Genomic DNA, 17,032 nt, shown 5'->3' on the forward strand with positions numbered 1-17,032 from the left:
ACCTTTGAGGTATGGAGACAAGTTTTACACGTGACTTGTAATCATATGATGTATTGCATTTGGTACAATTTGTGCCATTTCAAAATCAATCAATATATGGAATAAAAATGACTGTCAGAAACAGGAATTTTCTAGCTGTTTTAATGCCAAATTTGATCTTGAGCCACTTAATATGACCTTGACTTTTGAAGCAGGGAGACGGTTAATTCACGCGTCACGCGTCGTCTTACCATGGTGGACATTTGTGCAAAGTTATTTAAAAATCCAGCAATATATACCTAGATTTTGATTAAGAAAGGAAAGACATAATGACGGCCTGTGCAACATACATAACATTGCAGTCAAAGAGGAGTAACTGAATAATCCTATACTCAATAATAAACAATATTGAGTTACCTCACATATTACATAAGCTTACGGTTTGTCAAAGATATGACCTGGTCACCTAGTTTTTGAAGACAAGTGAACCAGATTTAAACTCGTCCTAGATATTGTCAAGATAAACATAAAAGTTTGATCAAAATGTACTCATAAATGTACGTCTAGAGTGGTGATAATCTTTTTCATCATTTGCCCGTTATTGTATTATATTAATAACACGGTCTGCCAATTTTTTAACATAAATCCATTTATCTTCATATAAACATATATTTAAAATGTTATACTTAAATAATCAACACATTTCAAAAACAAACATTGCATATTGTAAATAATATTATAACAACTGAAACGCGATATGTATCTTTTTCAAAATCAGAATACCTGTTCAGCTCACCTGAGCAAAACGTGCTGGTGGTGAAATTTGTTTAGCGACTTTTGTGACAAACTGTCAGTTAGTTATACAATTAATTTATACAATTAATTAATTAAAATCAGTTTGGCCGGCTCATTTCGAATCGGTTTATTGTTAACAAGTATGGTAAATTGAAATGTCTAACTATCGGTGATAACCTTTGATTGGCGAATAATATGTTGTAAAATTGTGCATATCATTTTAGAAACCAATGTCAGGTTTGTCAATATAATTTAGGAAGAAATGTCCGGGCTGCCACAATAACGTAGGACCCATGGTCCAGATGGTCGAAATATTGCAGGAACCATTTTCCGAGGGAACCAATAGTCAGATACCGTTATAAACTTTTACTGACTTACCAATGCAAATTACTTTTTTTTTTAACAAAACCAGAACTCTACGAATTTATGTGTCCACGAATTTATCTGTTGAAGATCACGAATTGTCATGTCCATGCATTGAAATGATTTCGCAGTATTTAAACAAAATATCATAAAGTCACATTCATAAAGCCGATTACAACCACAGGTGGTTAGCGTGTGGCTATTATAATTAGTTAAAACATCATTTTGAATGAAAAATAATCTAACTACATGTATAACGAAAAATCAATTTCTCTGAAAAACGATTAACTATCAAATATATATGATAGTGATTTTTTCAGAGAAGTTGATTGTTCGTTATAATTTTACTATTTTTCTTTCAAAATGATGTTTTTACTAATTATTATCATAGCAACACGCTAACTACATGCGATTACAAACTAAAAGCGAAATTGTGAATGAATGCATACTCATACTATTTGTCAATAGTTCAAACATACAAGCTGAGAATATACATACTTACTATCTCGTGTTGGCGAGTATATTAAACCAATTTATGCAACAGCATTGTAGGGGCTTATAACGTGAGTTTGCAATTACAAGCAATATATGCAATCGTCGGAAATATTATTGTCTTCACGATGATACAAAGAAAAGTAGCACGTCTGGCTCGGAATGCCAAATCCTTGTTAAACTGTGAGTATATCTGTTAATTTTATCTTTCTTATTGTATTTTTAGTATTCCATAACAAAATAATTTACGTTCAGTAATGGTAAATGACGATGCATGAGTCTTAAACCAAATGCCACTTATATAAAATGAATTAAAACGTGTCAGACTGTTATCAAGGCATGTAAGTTAGATATTTAATTTCTACCGTATTTTCAAAGAAGTTTATACACATCTTGACGATATAAATCCTACGATTGTCATAAGTCAAAGTTATTCCCTGTTAGTATTTTTTAGCGGGTAAATGGCGGCCTTTAACAACTTCTGCCGGAATTGAGTACCAGAACGAACCTCCGGGGCCGATAGTAGTAACTGAAATACCTGGTCCCCAATCCCGTAAGCTCCAGTCCGACTTGGACGCCATTCAGGTACATACCTATATACAATAGATCCCTGGTATTTGAGATAGCCATACTCTCATTTATTTTATGAGCATTCAGCATATTCCCATATGACCGTATGCAGCCGAATAATTTTAGCCAGTCGACAATGCGATTATAGAATTTTTTCCATTTGAGTATATTTTGTTAGGTAGAGAAATATGTCCACCGGCCATTCGCCTTCAATTATTTAAGAAGGGCGGACGTGTGCCCTCTTGTTAATTTTTCCATCTCATTGTAACATTCTCGAATTTGGCTGACCAAAACATTAGGCTAAGCTCGGTGAAGATATCACTCACCGCAACGATTATTTAATACTATTTCATCGGTAATTAGATGATCTCTCAGCTTCAAGAATGTCGACTTTCAAATTATTTGGTGACGGCCACATCCGATGAATCGCAGTATTGACATTTGCAATGTAAAATGTGTATCTTCGCTGGTTCGCGCGCGTGTGTGTTTTGGTGGTGGGAGGGGGAGAATTGGGTCGTGCCCGACTTTTGAATGCCATCGATATTTGTTTAAAATGTAAACGTATAGTTGCGGAGATAATACGAATTTTGTACTAAAATATTTTTTCCGTTTGCTAAGGTGAGCGGAACAACTAGACCTCGAAATGATCCAGAAATATGAAAAATGCATTTCGATCCGCAAATTTGTTATAATATCTTGTAGTATGAATTGTGTTCATTGTCAATTAAAAACTACTAATGCGACATGCCAAAGTGGTAACCGGTACATGATATTTCCGTTTCAGAATGCGTCAATGGTTCAGTTCTTCTGCGACTATGACGTCAGTCGCGGCAACTACCTCGCTGACGTCGACGGCAACGTAATGTTGGACTTGTTCACGCAGATTTCGTCACTTCCGCTTGGTGAGCAATGCGTGACACATCTAAAACTTTCTTTTCGATAAAGCAATTTAAATGCCGGTGCTAATGTACAAGTTTTAACACTTATACTATTTACGTCAAGTTCCTTTTCTGGTGTTTAAAATATGTAACATTCAAGTACTTGTATCCGTCTTTCTTTTTCTAAGTAACATTAATACTCAAAATCAACGAATATTTCGCAAAAATATTCGTTGAATAAAGTTAACCCATAAAAGATCAGTGTTCCTTTTAGCAATAGCCAAAATTTCAACGCTAGATGTGGTATGATAACATACATTTAACGAAATACAAAATGCACATTTTTATTTTTTGTGGCTATTGCTAAAAGAAACATTTATTTTGTATGTGCTAACTTTATTTTTCGAAATAGTGTACGAAATATTCGTTCATTTTGAGTGTGTATGGGCTTCTAATGTGTCTTAACATTTAAGTTGCGATGTTCAAGCCATGACCATGTCAAGTAGTTGTTTCGATTTTCAAAAGATGGTCTAGTAAAGTTTATCTTTGGATTTCCAATTCAGTTCTTTTTTCGATTATCAATAGAATTCCCATTCTAATTCGTTTCGTTGCTAAAAACATGATCCAGTCTAGTGCATTTATCGCTGTTCAAAATATGCATCTGTTTTCAAAATATGGCCCTGTAAAGATAATAAGAAGCTTAATTGATATTATTCGAGTATATTCATAGACACGAACTATACGTGAAAACAATGTTCATTGTCTCTAACTTATTAGACGAAAATTGAAACATTAGCATAATAACGTATTTATAGACTTTTAGGTATTATACTTGCAAATTAAGGTGTTTAAGCATATTCTGTTTGTTTTTAAAGAACATCAAGTTGCCAATACACACACACACACGCACGCACGCACGCACGCACGCACGCACGCACGCACGCACGCACGCACGCACGCACGCACGCACGCACGCACGCACGCACGCACGCACGCACGCACGCACGCACGCACGCACTCACGCACGCACGCACGCACGCACGCACGCACGCACGCACACACACACACACACACACACACACACACACACACACACACACACACACACACACACACACACACACACACACACACACACACATATATATATATATGTTAGATATATCTATGTATAAAAAAACCTAGTTGCTTTAACATAACTAAGGCTTTTGCATCAGTTATGAAAGTAAATTATTTCGTGTTGTAGGTTACAACCACCCTGCGATGACTTCAGTATTGAAAGACCCTTCGAACTGGGTAATTTATTACGCGTATAGCATTGTTTGCTGCTTATAATATCGTCGACTATAATGGATTGTGTGTTTAACGGGGTCTTTTCACGTTTTGGTAAATTGACACAATTACAAAACAAATGTTTCAGATTCGCAAATGTTTGTTTTAGTTAAGATATTTGTGAGGAAACAAACAGTACTACTGAACATTTACCATGCTCTAAAATATCAATTATATGCATCTTTTAACGATTTAAAAACCTGAAAATTATTAAGCGTTGCGTGGCTAACGATTTAATAATTTGGAGAGTTCTGTTGTTGTCGTTATATTTGTGGCACTTTTATGCTTATATAAAGTATAAAATACACCATTCATTGTATGAGCACCGATGGCAGAGTGGTCTAAGTGTTAGACTTTTACTCCAGGGGTCAGTGGTTCAAGCCCAGTTGAGTGTTACTTTCTTTTCTTTTTTAAATTTTAATCTTGTTTTTTTTTAATGGAGATTTTTAGATCAAATGTTAACATTTATCAATAAAAAGCATTTAATGACAAACTTTAATATCTGCCAAAATCTGTGAAAAGGCCCCTTTAATATTGTCAGCTCGGAATAATATCGTTTGCTAGTAAAAAAATAGTCGAAAAACAAAATTCTGCTTATCATTTCCTCTGATACAAACATCGTCGTCTTATTATATTCAGCCCGTTTCGATGGTTTCTTGATTTTCAAACGTGTATTTTTCTATATTTCAGTCAACGTTTGTGAATCGCCCTGCGTTAGGTTATTTCCCTCCCGCCAACTGGGTGAACCGGCTACAATCCGCTCTCGTATCGGTAAAACTCACCTAGTGGAATATTCTTTTAAATGAGACTAGGTTGACCTTGAGAATTTGCAGTAGACTCTGGCACCGCTTTTTTCCTATCACAAATTTAAACTTTAAAAATAAAATTATAATGAATAAGGATCAAATATTCTTAATGAAATTTAGATTTGATTCGCTTAGTAATTTTTTGTAACTCAAATTAAACTTAGTAATATTAGTATTTCCATTTTGGGAAAACGAGAATATGCATGTGCATAAATGATCGTCCCAGATGCACCTGTACAGTCTGCACAGGCTAATCAAGGACGAAACTTTCCACATAAACTGAATTTCCGCTAAGAAAAAACTTCTAGAAGAAAAATACCACTAAAGCGAAGAGCGTCGTCCCTGATTAGCCTGTGCGGACTGTAGGGTAATCTGGGACGGAACTTTACGCTCATGCAATAAGCCACGTTTTGCCTGAGGGAGGCTCACGTATGTATCACAATTAAAGCATCATATAAGATATCTGCTGCTTTCCCGCAGGTGGCGCCTCCTGGGATGAAGCACGTGCAGACCATGGCTTGTGGGTCCTGCTCGGTAGAACATGGTCTTAAAGCGTTATTTCTTAAATATGCGGTAAAGCTATATTTTTACAATATTTCTATTTTAAAAAATATCACACTTTTAATTGTATTATTGTTTGTTTTTTCCTGATAATCATTATAAAAGTCATCATGTTATCTATTTCAACTAATTATAATAAGGCGCGTATTTTCTCAATAAAGATATATTTAAATATCAGTTACGAAGATCCCGAGCCGCAAAAAAGCTGCGCACATTTTTAATTTATGACCGAAGACAAAATACATACCAGGTATGTATTGCGTCCGTTCACTGGAAGAGATTCGGAGAATATTTTGATAAGCGCTTGGAAAGTGTGAGACTTGCAGAATGCTTTTATCGCTTGTGCACTTGTTTTCTCAGCGCGACCGCCGTGAGGGGCGACTATACACTCAAGAGGAGATCGACTCGTGCATGTGGAACCAGCCTCCTGGCTCTCCGAAACTCACCGTGCTCTCCTTTCACAACGGTCTGCACGGCCGGACAATGGGTCAGTCACAATGGTTAAAAGTGACGCGCTCTGGGAAAACCGGGCTAAATGCATGTTCTTAAAGTATATTCTCAGATAAGCCTGTACATTAGTCCCCACAGGCTAATCAGGGACGACACTTTCCGCCTAAACTGAATTTTTGTTTAGGATCGACTTCCTTAAAGACAAAAAATACTTTGAAACAGAAAGTATCGTTCCTGATAAGCCTGTGCGGAATGCACAGGCTGATCTGCGGCGATACTTTACGCACACGCATTAAGCCTCGTTTTCTTAAGGCGAGGATAATAATTATGTATAGTTTTTACTGTGGTATGTAGGCGAGCGACTGCAAGTAAGCCACAGCGTACAATAATTATATAGAAAAAAGAAACAATATGTTAACATAAATTTCCAGCCTGCCTCGGCCTGACTCACTCAAAATGGCAGATGAAGATAGATATGCCGGCGCCCGACTGGCCGATAGCGCGATTTCCGGCCCTCCGGTATCCGCTCGAGGATTACGTGAGCGAGAACACGGCCGAGGAGCACAGCTGCCTGGCGGAAGTGGAGGAGCGCATCGACGCCTGGAACCGGAAGGAGATGCCGGTGGCGGCGGTGGTGGTAGAGCCGATTCAGGCGGAAGGCGGCGACAATCATGCGACGGCGGCGTTCTTTCAGGTTCTGAGAGATATTACAAAGAAGGTGAATGGAAGGATTAATCATTCAAACATTATAGTATACATAATTAAAAAGGAAATGAATGTATGTCATATTGATGAGATCCGAGTATTTTGAACATGGTGTGAATAAGGAGCCAATATAACGTAAACTTGTTTTTATTTTTCCGTTGTTTCACAATCAAACCTTGGTTTAATAGGCTTCAAACACAGTAAGTGCTCACTTGGAGAGAGAAACTATGCCTTTAAAATTTCTTTGACTTGTTTGTTATAATGAATACAAATCAAAACACTTCAGCGCAACATCGGCCTATTGATAGACGAGGTGCAAACCGGATGTGGCCCCACGGGACTCTTCTGGGCGCACGAGCACTTCCGGTTGAGCGACACACCGGATGTGGTAACCTTTAGCAAGAAGATGCTCACCGGAGGTTTCTATTGCAAAAAGTCTTTTAAGCCTATTGAGGTACGTGCTTATATGGTCGTTCGAAATAATATGTAAATAGATAATGATAATTTTTGTGCGTATTTCACACACGTATAAACAAATCTATGGACTTCATAATCACTTGAAATGGTTGCTTTCTTTTAATTGAGGGAGAGAGGGATTAAATTACTTAATAATACAAAATGGGAGAAAATACATTATACAAAATGAATAAGAAATTGAAAAAAAAATCAATGTATGTTTATTTGTATTTATCCTCAACCTCGCAGAGTAACCGGATATTCAACACGTGGGTGGGAGACCCCAGCAAGGTTCTGTTGCTAGAGGCGGTCGTCAAGGTGATACGAGAGCAGGGTCTCGTGGAGAGGACCAGGGTCACCGGCGAGTACCTGCTCACGGGACTCCGGCAAATGCAGGTTGGAAAGGCATGGTGATTCGCATAATGGGAAAACTGGGCGTAATGCATGTGCGTTAAATGTTCCCCAGGATTAGCCTGTGCAGTCTGTAATGGCTAATCAGGGACAACACTTTCCGCCCACACTGGATCTTCGTTTAGAAGAGACATCCTTTACGCGAATAATTCCATAAAAACAGAGATTGTCATCCCCGATTAGCCTGTGTGGGCTGCACAGGCTAATTTGGACGATACTTTACGCACATTTAAAGCCCAGTTTCCACAGACCGCTTCTAAATAATTACTTTAGTTTCGATTTTTGAGATGTAAACGCGTTATTAGCCAATCACCCTCCTTTATGACAGACACATTTGCGCGATTCGTGTCAATTCCCTTTAACCCTTTGCATGCTGGGAAATTTGTCGTCTGCTAGAATGTCGTCTGCTGAATTTCTAAAATTTGCATTTTCTTTGATTTTTTTTCAAAGAATACTATCAGAATAGCAAACAGTTTGGATCCAGATCAGACGCCACGATCTGTGGCGTCTCATCTGGATCCAAACTGTTTGCAAAGGCCTTCAAAATTCGGTTCCAGCGCTTAAAGGGTTAATATGTATCACCATTCTTCATAAATATCTACAGTCTACACATGCATTTGTTGCAAACTGCAAATTCAGTCACGTGATCTTAAATGATACTGAAGTATGGTAGAGATTCGTTACCTGTATCTTCAATACGTGTACATGTACCCATTGTCCAAGAAAGTTGGTCAAGTACTGACTATCGGTACGTATGATATGAGATCTGATTATTTATTTACAGGAGATGAATAAACACATTCAAAATATCCGAACAATTTAAAACGATCTTTTTTTAAACGTTTGGCCAAGTTTTTGTCAGGACTTGTACTCACAAAAGCTCGTTAATTACATTAGAAGTTACGTTAAAATCGTGTGAAAATGAAATTTTCAGATAAAATAGCCTACAAGAGATCCCTATGTTTTCTGCTTACAAAATAATACAATATTAAGGGCGGTCCATCTGGCGCAGTGGTTGGTACACGCACCCCTCACCTATGCGTCCCGGAAGCACGTGAGTTTTGTTGGTAGTGACCATACCGGCCAGGTGGAGCTTTCTCCGCGTAATCCAGCTCCCACCCCACCCCCTACACACACACACACACACACACAACACAAGACCTCTCACACAGATTGAAAGTCTTTCAGAGACAGCTTAATAGATGGAAATTGCAGCAATAATTAAAAAACAACCCAACTTTTGTGAGTCGAGTAAGTTAATTAGGTGGGAGTGCTTGGTGTAAAAGATAATTATCTATCAAGGGCCGAAGACACACATACGGCAAGTACCGGTGATGCTCCATAAATAGTAAACTTATATCACATTGATTTTTTTAACAATATCCCTTTCGATATTAAGGATAAGTACCCGGGAATTCTAACCAAAGCACGAGGACTGGGGACGTTTTGTGCAATTGATTTCCACAACACGGAGTCCCGGGACAGCCTCGTGTTCAAGCTGAGACAGAGAGGTAATGTGAACACTGAGTTAATCGATGATGTTTTGAACTCGAAGAGTTTTAAATTCTATTAAAAAAAATCCAAACGGTTCTATAGAATTGATGGACGTATAGTAAAACGTGGAATAAAATAATGATGCGATGCATATGACAATCCATGTACGTGACATTTACTTTAATACATAGTTTTAATGAATACATGTAATGCTTCGCGGGGATCTAATAAGCATGGACCAACTAGACAGTGGTCCCTAAAAAAAGTTGTGTGTTCATAGATTTTTCATGAAATTTCACATTTTTTTATATACCATGTACTGAACGAGCAAAGGTGAGCGACCATGGCCAATCGTTAGTTCCTATCTCTGTTATCGCATTTCCAGCAAGAATATATTGATATATTGACAGTACTATTTGATTAATGTGCGCCGTAAATTCCTTTCCCATCTTTAGTTTGACATGTAGTGATTTTTTTAAAGTACCCAAAGGTCCTGACAACCTGATTAGTAAAGAAAACACTGTTTATTTTTGGTAAAACAGCCCTTCCATACTTAACAAAAACTCGTATGTACTATGACTGCTTAGTAAATGTATTATCTGAAACATATTTTTTGCAGTGAATGATTATTTTATTACAAGACATATACATGCTTTAAAAAATTTATTCAGAAGGTCGATGTTATCGCGACGTTCAGGTTAAAGTCGCGAATTCATATATATATATCGAATATCTAAATCGTTATACGATTCCAACTAAATTTGTTTCTTTGTCTTTGATAAGTGGTTTTCCCAGAGATCTTGGCTAATTTGTCTACCAACATTGTAGACGCTTATTATGCTTCCCGAAAATTTGCGGGGAGCATATAGTTGCCATTTTGTCCTTCCTTACGTCACACTTTTGTTACAATTTCTCATAGCGCCTTCAATATTTTACCGATCTCTTACATATTTGGCATGTAGGTACCTTGCCTGGACCTCTACCTTTTGATGAGGTTTGAGGTCACTGGGGTCAAGGTCACCGAGGCTAATAATAGATTTTCCGTCAAAGTTTTGTTACAGTTTCTCATAGCGCCTTCAATATTTTACCGATCTCTTACATATTTGGCATGTAGTTACCTTGCATGGACCTCTACCAGTTGATGAGGTTTGATGTCACTGGGATCAAGGTTACCGAGGCTAATAATAGATTTTGTCAAGGTCAAACAAGGAGAGCAGATATCGTTTTCAACGATACTTATTTATATGGAGCGCACTTCTTGTCATATTCATTTGATGAAAAAGCAAACATTGCTAAAACTTTCTAATATTTGGAAACTATTTTTAGACTGAATAGTATTTTGCTATGGTTTTTTTGTTAGACAAATGTTTTCTATACTTTATAGCATTAGTGTACATCTAGTCATTGATGTATTAGATATTTCATGTTTATAATACATTTTAAGCATTTTAATTGTTGATTTACGGGGCTTAAATTCAGACCTTGCATATGACGGATACAATACATGGCACGTGCAACTGTACAAAAAGAAATAAATTAAATATTTTAATGATAATCATATAATTTCAGGAGTCCATACGGGTACATGCGGATCGGTGACCTTGAGATTACGTCCATCATTGATCTTCCAAACTCGTCACGTTGATCTATTTTTAGAACATTTCCAGACAGTACTTGAGACTATGCCTACGAAATAGGGTTGATTTGACATTATTTGGCTATCAGATAACAAATTACCCATAATCCGCAATATGACATGTGTGTGGAAAGGAAACTGTCTTTTTATATTCATAATCTTTTATAAAAGTGTATAAAATGATACCTCATTGCCTGCACATGTTAGTTCTACGTGTAAAGAGATTTCGACGAAGGTAAGGCATATGAAAAGATGCAAAAATGGCATGAAAACATAATATATAAATATATATTCAGTATTGTTTTTTGCCCATTTTAACTATGCCTGTATCTGGTGATTTTGCAAGCAGAAGTGAGGTGCATAAGTACTGCATTCGTTCCAATTATTTACGCACCTACCGGTATGTACTATTTCCCAAGCTCATTTTAATAATAAACATATTCCGACATAATACGAAATTGTGTTAGTAGTTATTAGAATACCATATTTCATGTCGTTTTATTTCTTTTATGTGGTATTCATTTTCAAGTATTGATATTATTAATTAAGTAATATTTGCAACAAAGCCTTTCTGTGACGAGACACCAACATTGCGAGGTGTTCCGATAGCACAAGATGGCAATCTGCCCTGGTCACCAGACAAAAATATCGATCTGATCTGCTATTTTAATCTGTGTTAAATAAATTTGATTTCCGATCAAGCTTTTAAACTCCTTATGACACAAACCTTATGTGGGCAGTGACATTATCAGAACAAATGTTCTACCCAAGTTTGAAAATAAGCTTCGAGTTGGTTTACCGTGTTGAAATCATGAAATAATACTAGTCTTGTACACTCATGACACACCAGGAAATTTGCATCAGCTCGTGGGAGCCAGGAATTGTATTGGAAAATGTTTAAACTCTCATGAAAAATGTACGATAGTATACAACAAAAGTTCTAAGCCCGTAGCATAATGATTGGGTTAATATTGCGATTTCTCGCCCATTCATCTGTCAGTAATGTTCGGTAATAGATTGCACCAATTTTCAAACTTTACATGAATATCAAAAGAATAAAATAATCTCTTTTTCAAGTTGCATGATTGGGCAAAAAAATCTGACATTTAAAGTGGTATAAGGGTATTTCATTTTTACGTACTTTCCTAGTTTTTAATTCCCGCATGCCCAGAAAAGAACTAAGCCATGGTATCATAGACAAAATTTTAAGTAGATATTTTTTTTTGTTTTCAAGGAAATTGACCAATACTCTTTAGTGTTCAAAATGCATATGAGCCGCATTCTGAGAAAACTGGGCTTAATGCATGTGCGTAAAGTGTCGTCCCAGATTAGCCTGTGCAGTCCGCACAGGCTAATCTGGGACGACACTTTCCGCTTAAGCTTTTATGGTATTTTTAGTTTCAAGTTAGTCCCTCCTTACCGAAAACCAAGTTTAGACTGATGTCGTCCCTGATTAGCCTGTGCAGACTGCATTAACGCACATGCATTAAGCCCAGTTTTCTCAGAACAAGCCTCATATGATAATTGAAAACTTAGCAACATTGAACCATGTACATACTTTACATAAAGATTATTTATGGGGGGCCATTCAAATGCAACAATCCAGAGAGCCAGTAGGTTTTTTCTGCCATTGACTTTGAAGATGTCCTTTTAACCCATTTATGCCTAGCGTCTAGAAAAAAGGCCTTGGCAAACAGCGCAGACCCAGATTAGACGCCGCATGATGCGGCGTCTAATCTGGGTCTGCGCTGTTTGCTTAAATAAATTTCTGTATAGAAATATTCTAAATATAGAAATAAATATACTAGACATCCCTAATTTGGAAATAATTTGATCCAATTTAGAAGGATGGGAGAGTTCACTAGGCATAACTGGGTTAAACTCAAGGGTAACATTGGTTATAAGAGATTTCAGCGAGAAAACAGAGTTCTTGAATCTTTAATAATAAAACGAGTCATTATCAAAACACATGATCTTTTAACTGGAAATTAAAATAAACTCTGAAAGCATGCGTGACCGTATCAGCATTATTGATGAATGTTTAGGAATAAAAATAGTTCTTCATGCAGAATAATGTACACAACACTACAATGCTTTGTGAATGACTGGCTGTAGAATACTATATACACATTCACAAAACAAAAAGTATGTTAAAAATGTTACTAAAATCACGAAAAAGTGATGAAAAACATGTTGGTATTAGACAATATTATGTGGACAACAAACATATGGTTCATAATGGAATATACACAGTCAGAAACTGATTTGGGTATTTTACATAACAGCACAAGGCATGTAACTTGTTCCAAATGTTCCTGAAACTCACAACAAAGTAGAGAGTTTGCATATCATACATATTTACAGCATAATATAAAAAACAACAATGCTTTAAGTTACCTGCATACATTTTTTTCAAATGCAACAAGAACTTTAAAACTAAATTATGATTTTTCATTTAGTGCTATCCATTTCTTTTAAGGATATTTTTTTTACAATTAAGGGCATCTTCACAGATAATTTTAATTTCACAGGTTAACAAGGGAATTCTTCAATCACAATGCATATGTGTTGCTTAAGGTGCTTACTGGGCGATACCAAGATTATAGGAGCTTATGAATATTGTGTAAAAATTCATATCTGTAAAATTATCCTTTCGAAGGAAACAACCCATAGCATTCCATGCCCATATTACATTATCTAGTCCAAAACAAGCCTTGACTAAAAGCACAAAAGCAACTGATGATTACTTACCAATTTGCCAATACATGTATCTGTCTTTGTTGAAATTAAATTAATTAAAATGCATTTTTCCCCTCTTTGCATACACTTTTATCTTTATACATACCCCTAAAAATATTAAATTGACGATGCTCCTTAAAAATGTTAAATTGACAATGCCCTATGTTTCACAAGCCTTTCTAACTCTTCCAAAAGCTCACATTTCAAAATCAAATATCAATCCAAAAGTTCTAAAAGCCATCAACAGCATATCATTTTAAAGCCTTATACAAAATTAACTTCACCATATTTATGCTTCAGAAAAGAGTACAGATTTCTAAATGCATCCACATACCATACACAAACTCATGCTTTGTTTTCTGTTTCCCTGCATCTCCATCCATACTTCAAAGGCATATACACAGGCAGACATACAAACAAACACAATCGCTACTCACATTAAAATGAGTCACAAAGGTAAATTATCAGCCTAACCATAAAAGGCATTTACATGTTTAATAAACTGACATATCGAGATCACAAAAAAGTCACCAAATGTGTTAAGTACATTTTACACTGCAGATACATACAGCTGTTGAACTCTGTAAAGAATATAATAACACACATGACTGCAACATACTGTGGAACTTAAAAAGCACCATACAAAAATGATACAGAAAGTATGAATTTGGTTAAAATGCTTAAAACTTGTTAGTTTAAACCTTTCCCACTTTAAAGCTAAGTGAAAATGGCTATGTGCAAACAGCATAAACCAGAACAGCCTGCGAGTAACTCGCAGTCTGTTCAGGTTTTATGCGGTTTGCTGTTCATCAGAAATTAGGGTTGGAAATGAAGCATTTAAAACTTTAATTAAGTTAGGGACTACAAATGCATCAAAATATGTATCTATGTGGTAAAGGGTTAAGAAGAGACAGAACAACAATAAACATCCCTGGAATATTTCCTTCACAATAGATACTGACAATTCACCCCATATCGCTGTTTCATAAGCTAGATGCAGCATTTAAAAAGAGAAATTGTAACATAATAGACTTAAAATATTTCCAGTTAGAACAAGTGCTCGAAAAGGCTCGATTATTTTAGTCATATTCAAAGTACTCAAAAGTTTCACTTGAATGTAACATATTTCATATTATTTGATCCTTTATAGACAACAAATTTGAACAATAATTAGAGACAATAAGATTAAAGTGATATTATGCGCATCTAACAGTATATGCTATGTTTATAGGTGTCTATCGCAACTGTTGTTCATTTTTGGTGTTTTCACTTCATATACACTTATATTTGTTAATGCAGATCAACATAATAAAACAATATCCCGGAAAGAGAAAAATAATGCATTTGAATATCAACCGTACTTTCGTTTGACAACTGATCATGCATGTACGATGTGAATCTAAATTTAGTTTTAGTGCAGATTCGTTCATATCTATTCATACAACACACAAACACTAACTCCAATCCTAATAAAAAGACAGTTCCGCTCGGCTAAGAGGACTGTACAGTCATGTAAAATATTAGCTGAAATAATTCGCGTTCAGAATAAATCTGAACGCTGAAACTCCGGTCTGTAAAAACCATAACGAAAAATAAATCAGGCCTTGATGAATCCACTCGACCGCTCGCATATGCGAGTGAAGTTGACGGTCGGGCGAGTAAAGTTTGTTAAATACTCGACCGACCGGGCGAGTGCTGTTTTTCAAGTTGAGAAATATAAATTCAGTTCCAGAACTCCTGCCACATCGATACAAATTTCGAACAATTTTCCGATTGAACAAAACATAGGTTTAGTACACAAAGAAACTGCACTTTTGTTTTGACAATGAAAAATGACGTCACGGGCACAGTAAAAATAATTCTCAAAATCGGCTGCGCTCTTTTAGTAGGTGTCAGTGCTCTTAGCTAATCGATTAAAAATGAAAAAAAAACAGTTAAAAATATTGGTCATTCCGTGAAGAAAAAAATTTCATTTTAATGTAAATATCAATAAAAAAATAATACATAACTGGTTAATTATAATACTTCTTATATTTCATTAAAAATAAACAGAAACAATAATTATTAATAAACAGAATAATTCGTGATCAGAAGCCTTAGCCAATATTTACCATATTGTAACCATTTGTCAATCAAGCGTGTCTTTCAGTAAAAGTTCGTCTGAAATATGAGGTAAAACTCAGCATGGAAAAGGGTTCTATTTTAAAATATCTGCAAGGTGGTGGAGACAGGGAACAGAAAGAAAGGTCATCAAAACGAGAAGCGGAAAGTATTGAGAAAAGGAAACAGGAGCAGAAAACGCAAGGAAAGCAAATAAAATCCATCAGATAATGTAGTTAATTTGTTTGCAGTTTAGTGTCACTATGTTACGTAGGTTAAAAAGGTTCTGGTTGATCATAACTATAAATATATATCGTATATTTTTTTCGAATACAGGGCTAGAAGATTAAAGTGAAGGACGAGTGGATTGTCAGGCCTACTCGCCCTGCAGGGCGATAGGCTCGGGAAAAATTCTTCAAGGCCTGTAAATACAATATTATTATGGGAATTACAGTATTTACAAGTGTATATATCTGAAATCTACCTGTTGTTTGACAAATATGAACTTAGATCACAAAAATTACCTGTATTACATTTAAAATCATAGACATGTATATCATTTTCTCAAAGGTAGCCATTTTGGCATTGTTGTTGTTGTTGTTATTTCGTACCATAGCTATTTCGTACCTTTTACTTTTGGGGTATTTTGTTACTGTCGATTCTAATATTTTAAGTTCTAATAGTTATAATTCTTTTTTTGCTTCATCTTCTTACTATTTCCAATTTCATTTCTTACTGTTTTGCGCATATTGCACGCTCAATTTTTGTGTTCGAACTCAGTTACAAACATAGTTGAATTTAACCTCCAGTTCAAGGGAGATAACATGAACCCTTTAATTATACAAGGATTTATATTGGATGAAACAAACTCGAAATATAGTTTATTAACAGGTAAATTTCGATATATTTTGCTCAATAAATACTATTTAGGCAACATTCTTTCATAATAGTCACAAATATGTGTGTATTTAAATTCAGGAGTGATGCGACCGAAATTCATGTCGGAACTCTCGCTATTAAAAAGATAGAGTGGACTATTGACGCCAAGAGTCTGCCAAAGCAAAAATCATCAAAAGACTCTAAGGCGGCAATTTATATTGACTAGTAAAATATTGAATATAATATATAATTTTTATAAACAACTGGTAGCAAGATCAGTTGCAGATTATTGGTCAGTTACCACATTTTAATTAACTCTTTTGACCTGTTAAATCTTTTCAGCTCAATTCAACAGTGAAAAATGCGCATAATATCCCTTTAACAAA

General features: G+C 35.8%; 1 protein-coding gene across 1 annotated transcript; it reads left to right on the top strand.

Annotated features, from left to right (window-relative positions):
- Positions 1-1,014: 1,014 nt before the first annotated feature.
- On the top strand, positions 1,015-11,123 carry LOC127870439 (4-aminobutyrate aminotransferase, mitochondrial-like). Its single transcript, XM_052413030.1, has 13 exons — positions 1,015-1,119; positions 1,606-1,812; positions 2,084-2,214; positions 2,984-3,101; positions 4,324-4,373; positions 5,100-5,180; positions 5,696-5,788; positions 6,137-6,263; positions 6,658-6,944; positions 7,218-7,385; positions 7,637-7,783; positions 9,198-9,309; positions 10,862-11,123. Exons 2-13 carry the CDS (start codon positions 1,758-1,760, stop codon positions 10,987-10,989), a joined length of 1,497 nt encoding a protein of 498 aa, XP_052268990.1. The 5' UTR covers positions 1,015-1,119; positions 1,606-1,757; the 3' UTR covers positions 10,990-11,123.
- The last annotated feature ends 5,909 nt before the right edge of the window (positions 11,124-17,032 follow it).

Source organism: Dreissena polymorpha, chromosome 2 (assembly GCF_020536995.1).
Source record: "Dreissena polymorpha isolate Duluth1 chromosome 2, UMN_Dpol_1.0, whole genome shotgun sequence".
Taxonomy (NCBI): Eukaryota; Metazoa; Mollusca; class Bivalvia; order Myida; family Dreissenidae; genus Dreissena; species Dreissena polymorpha.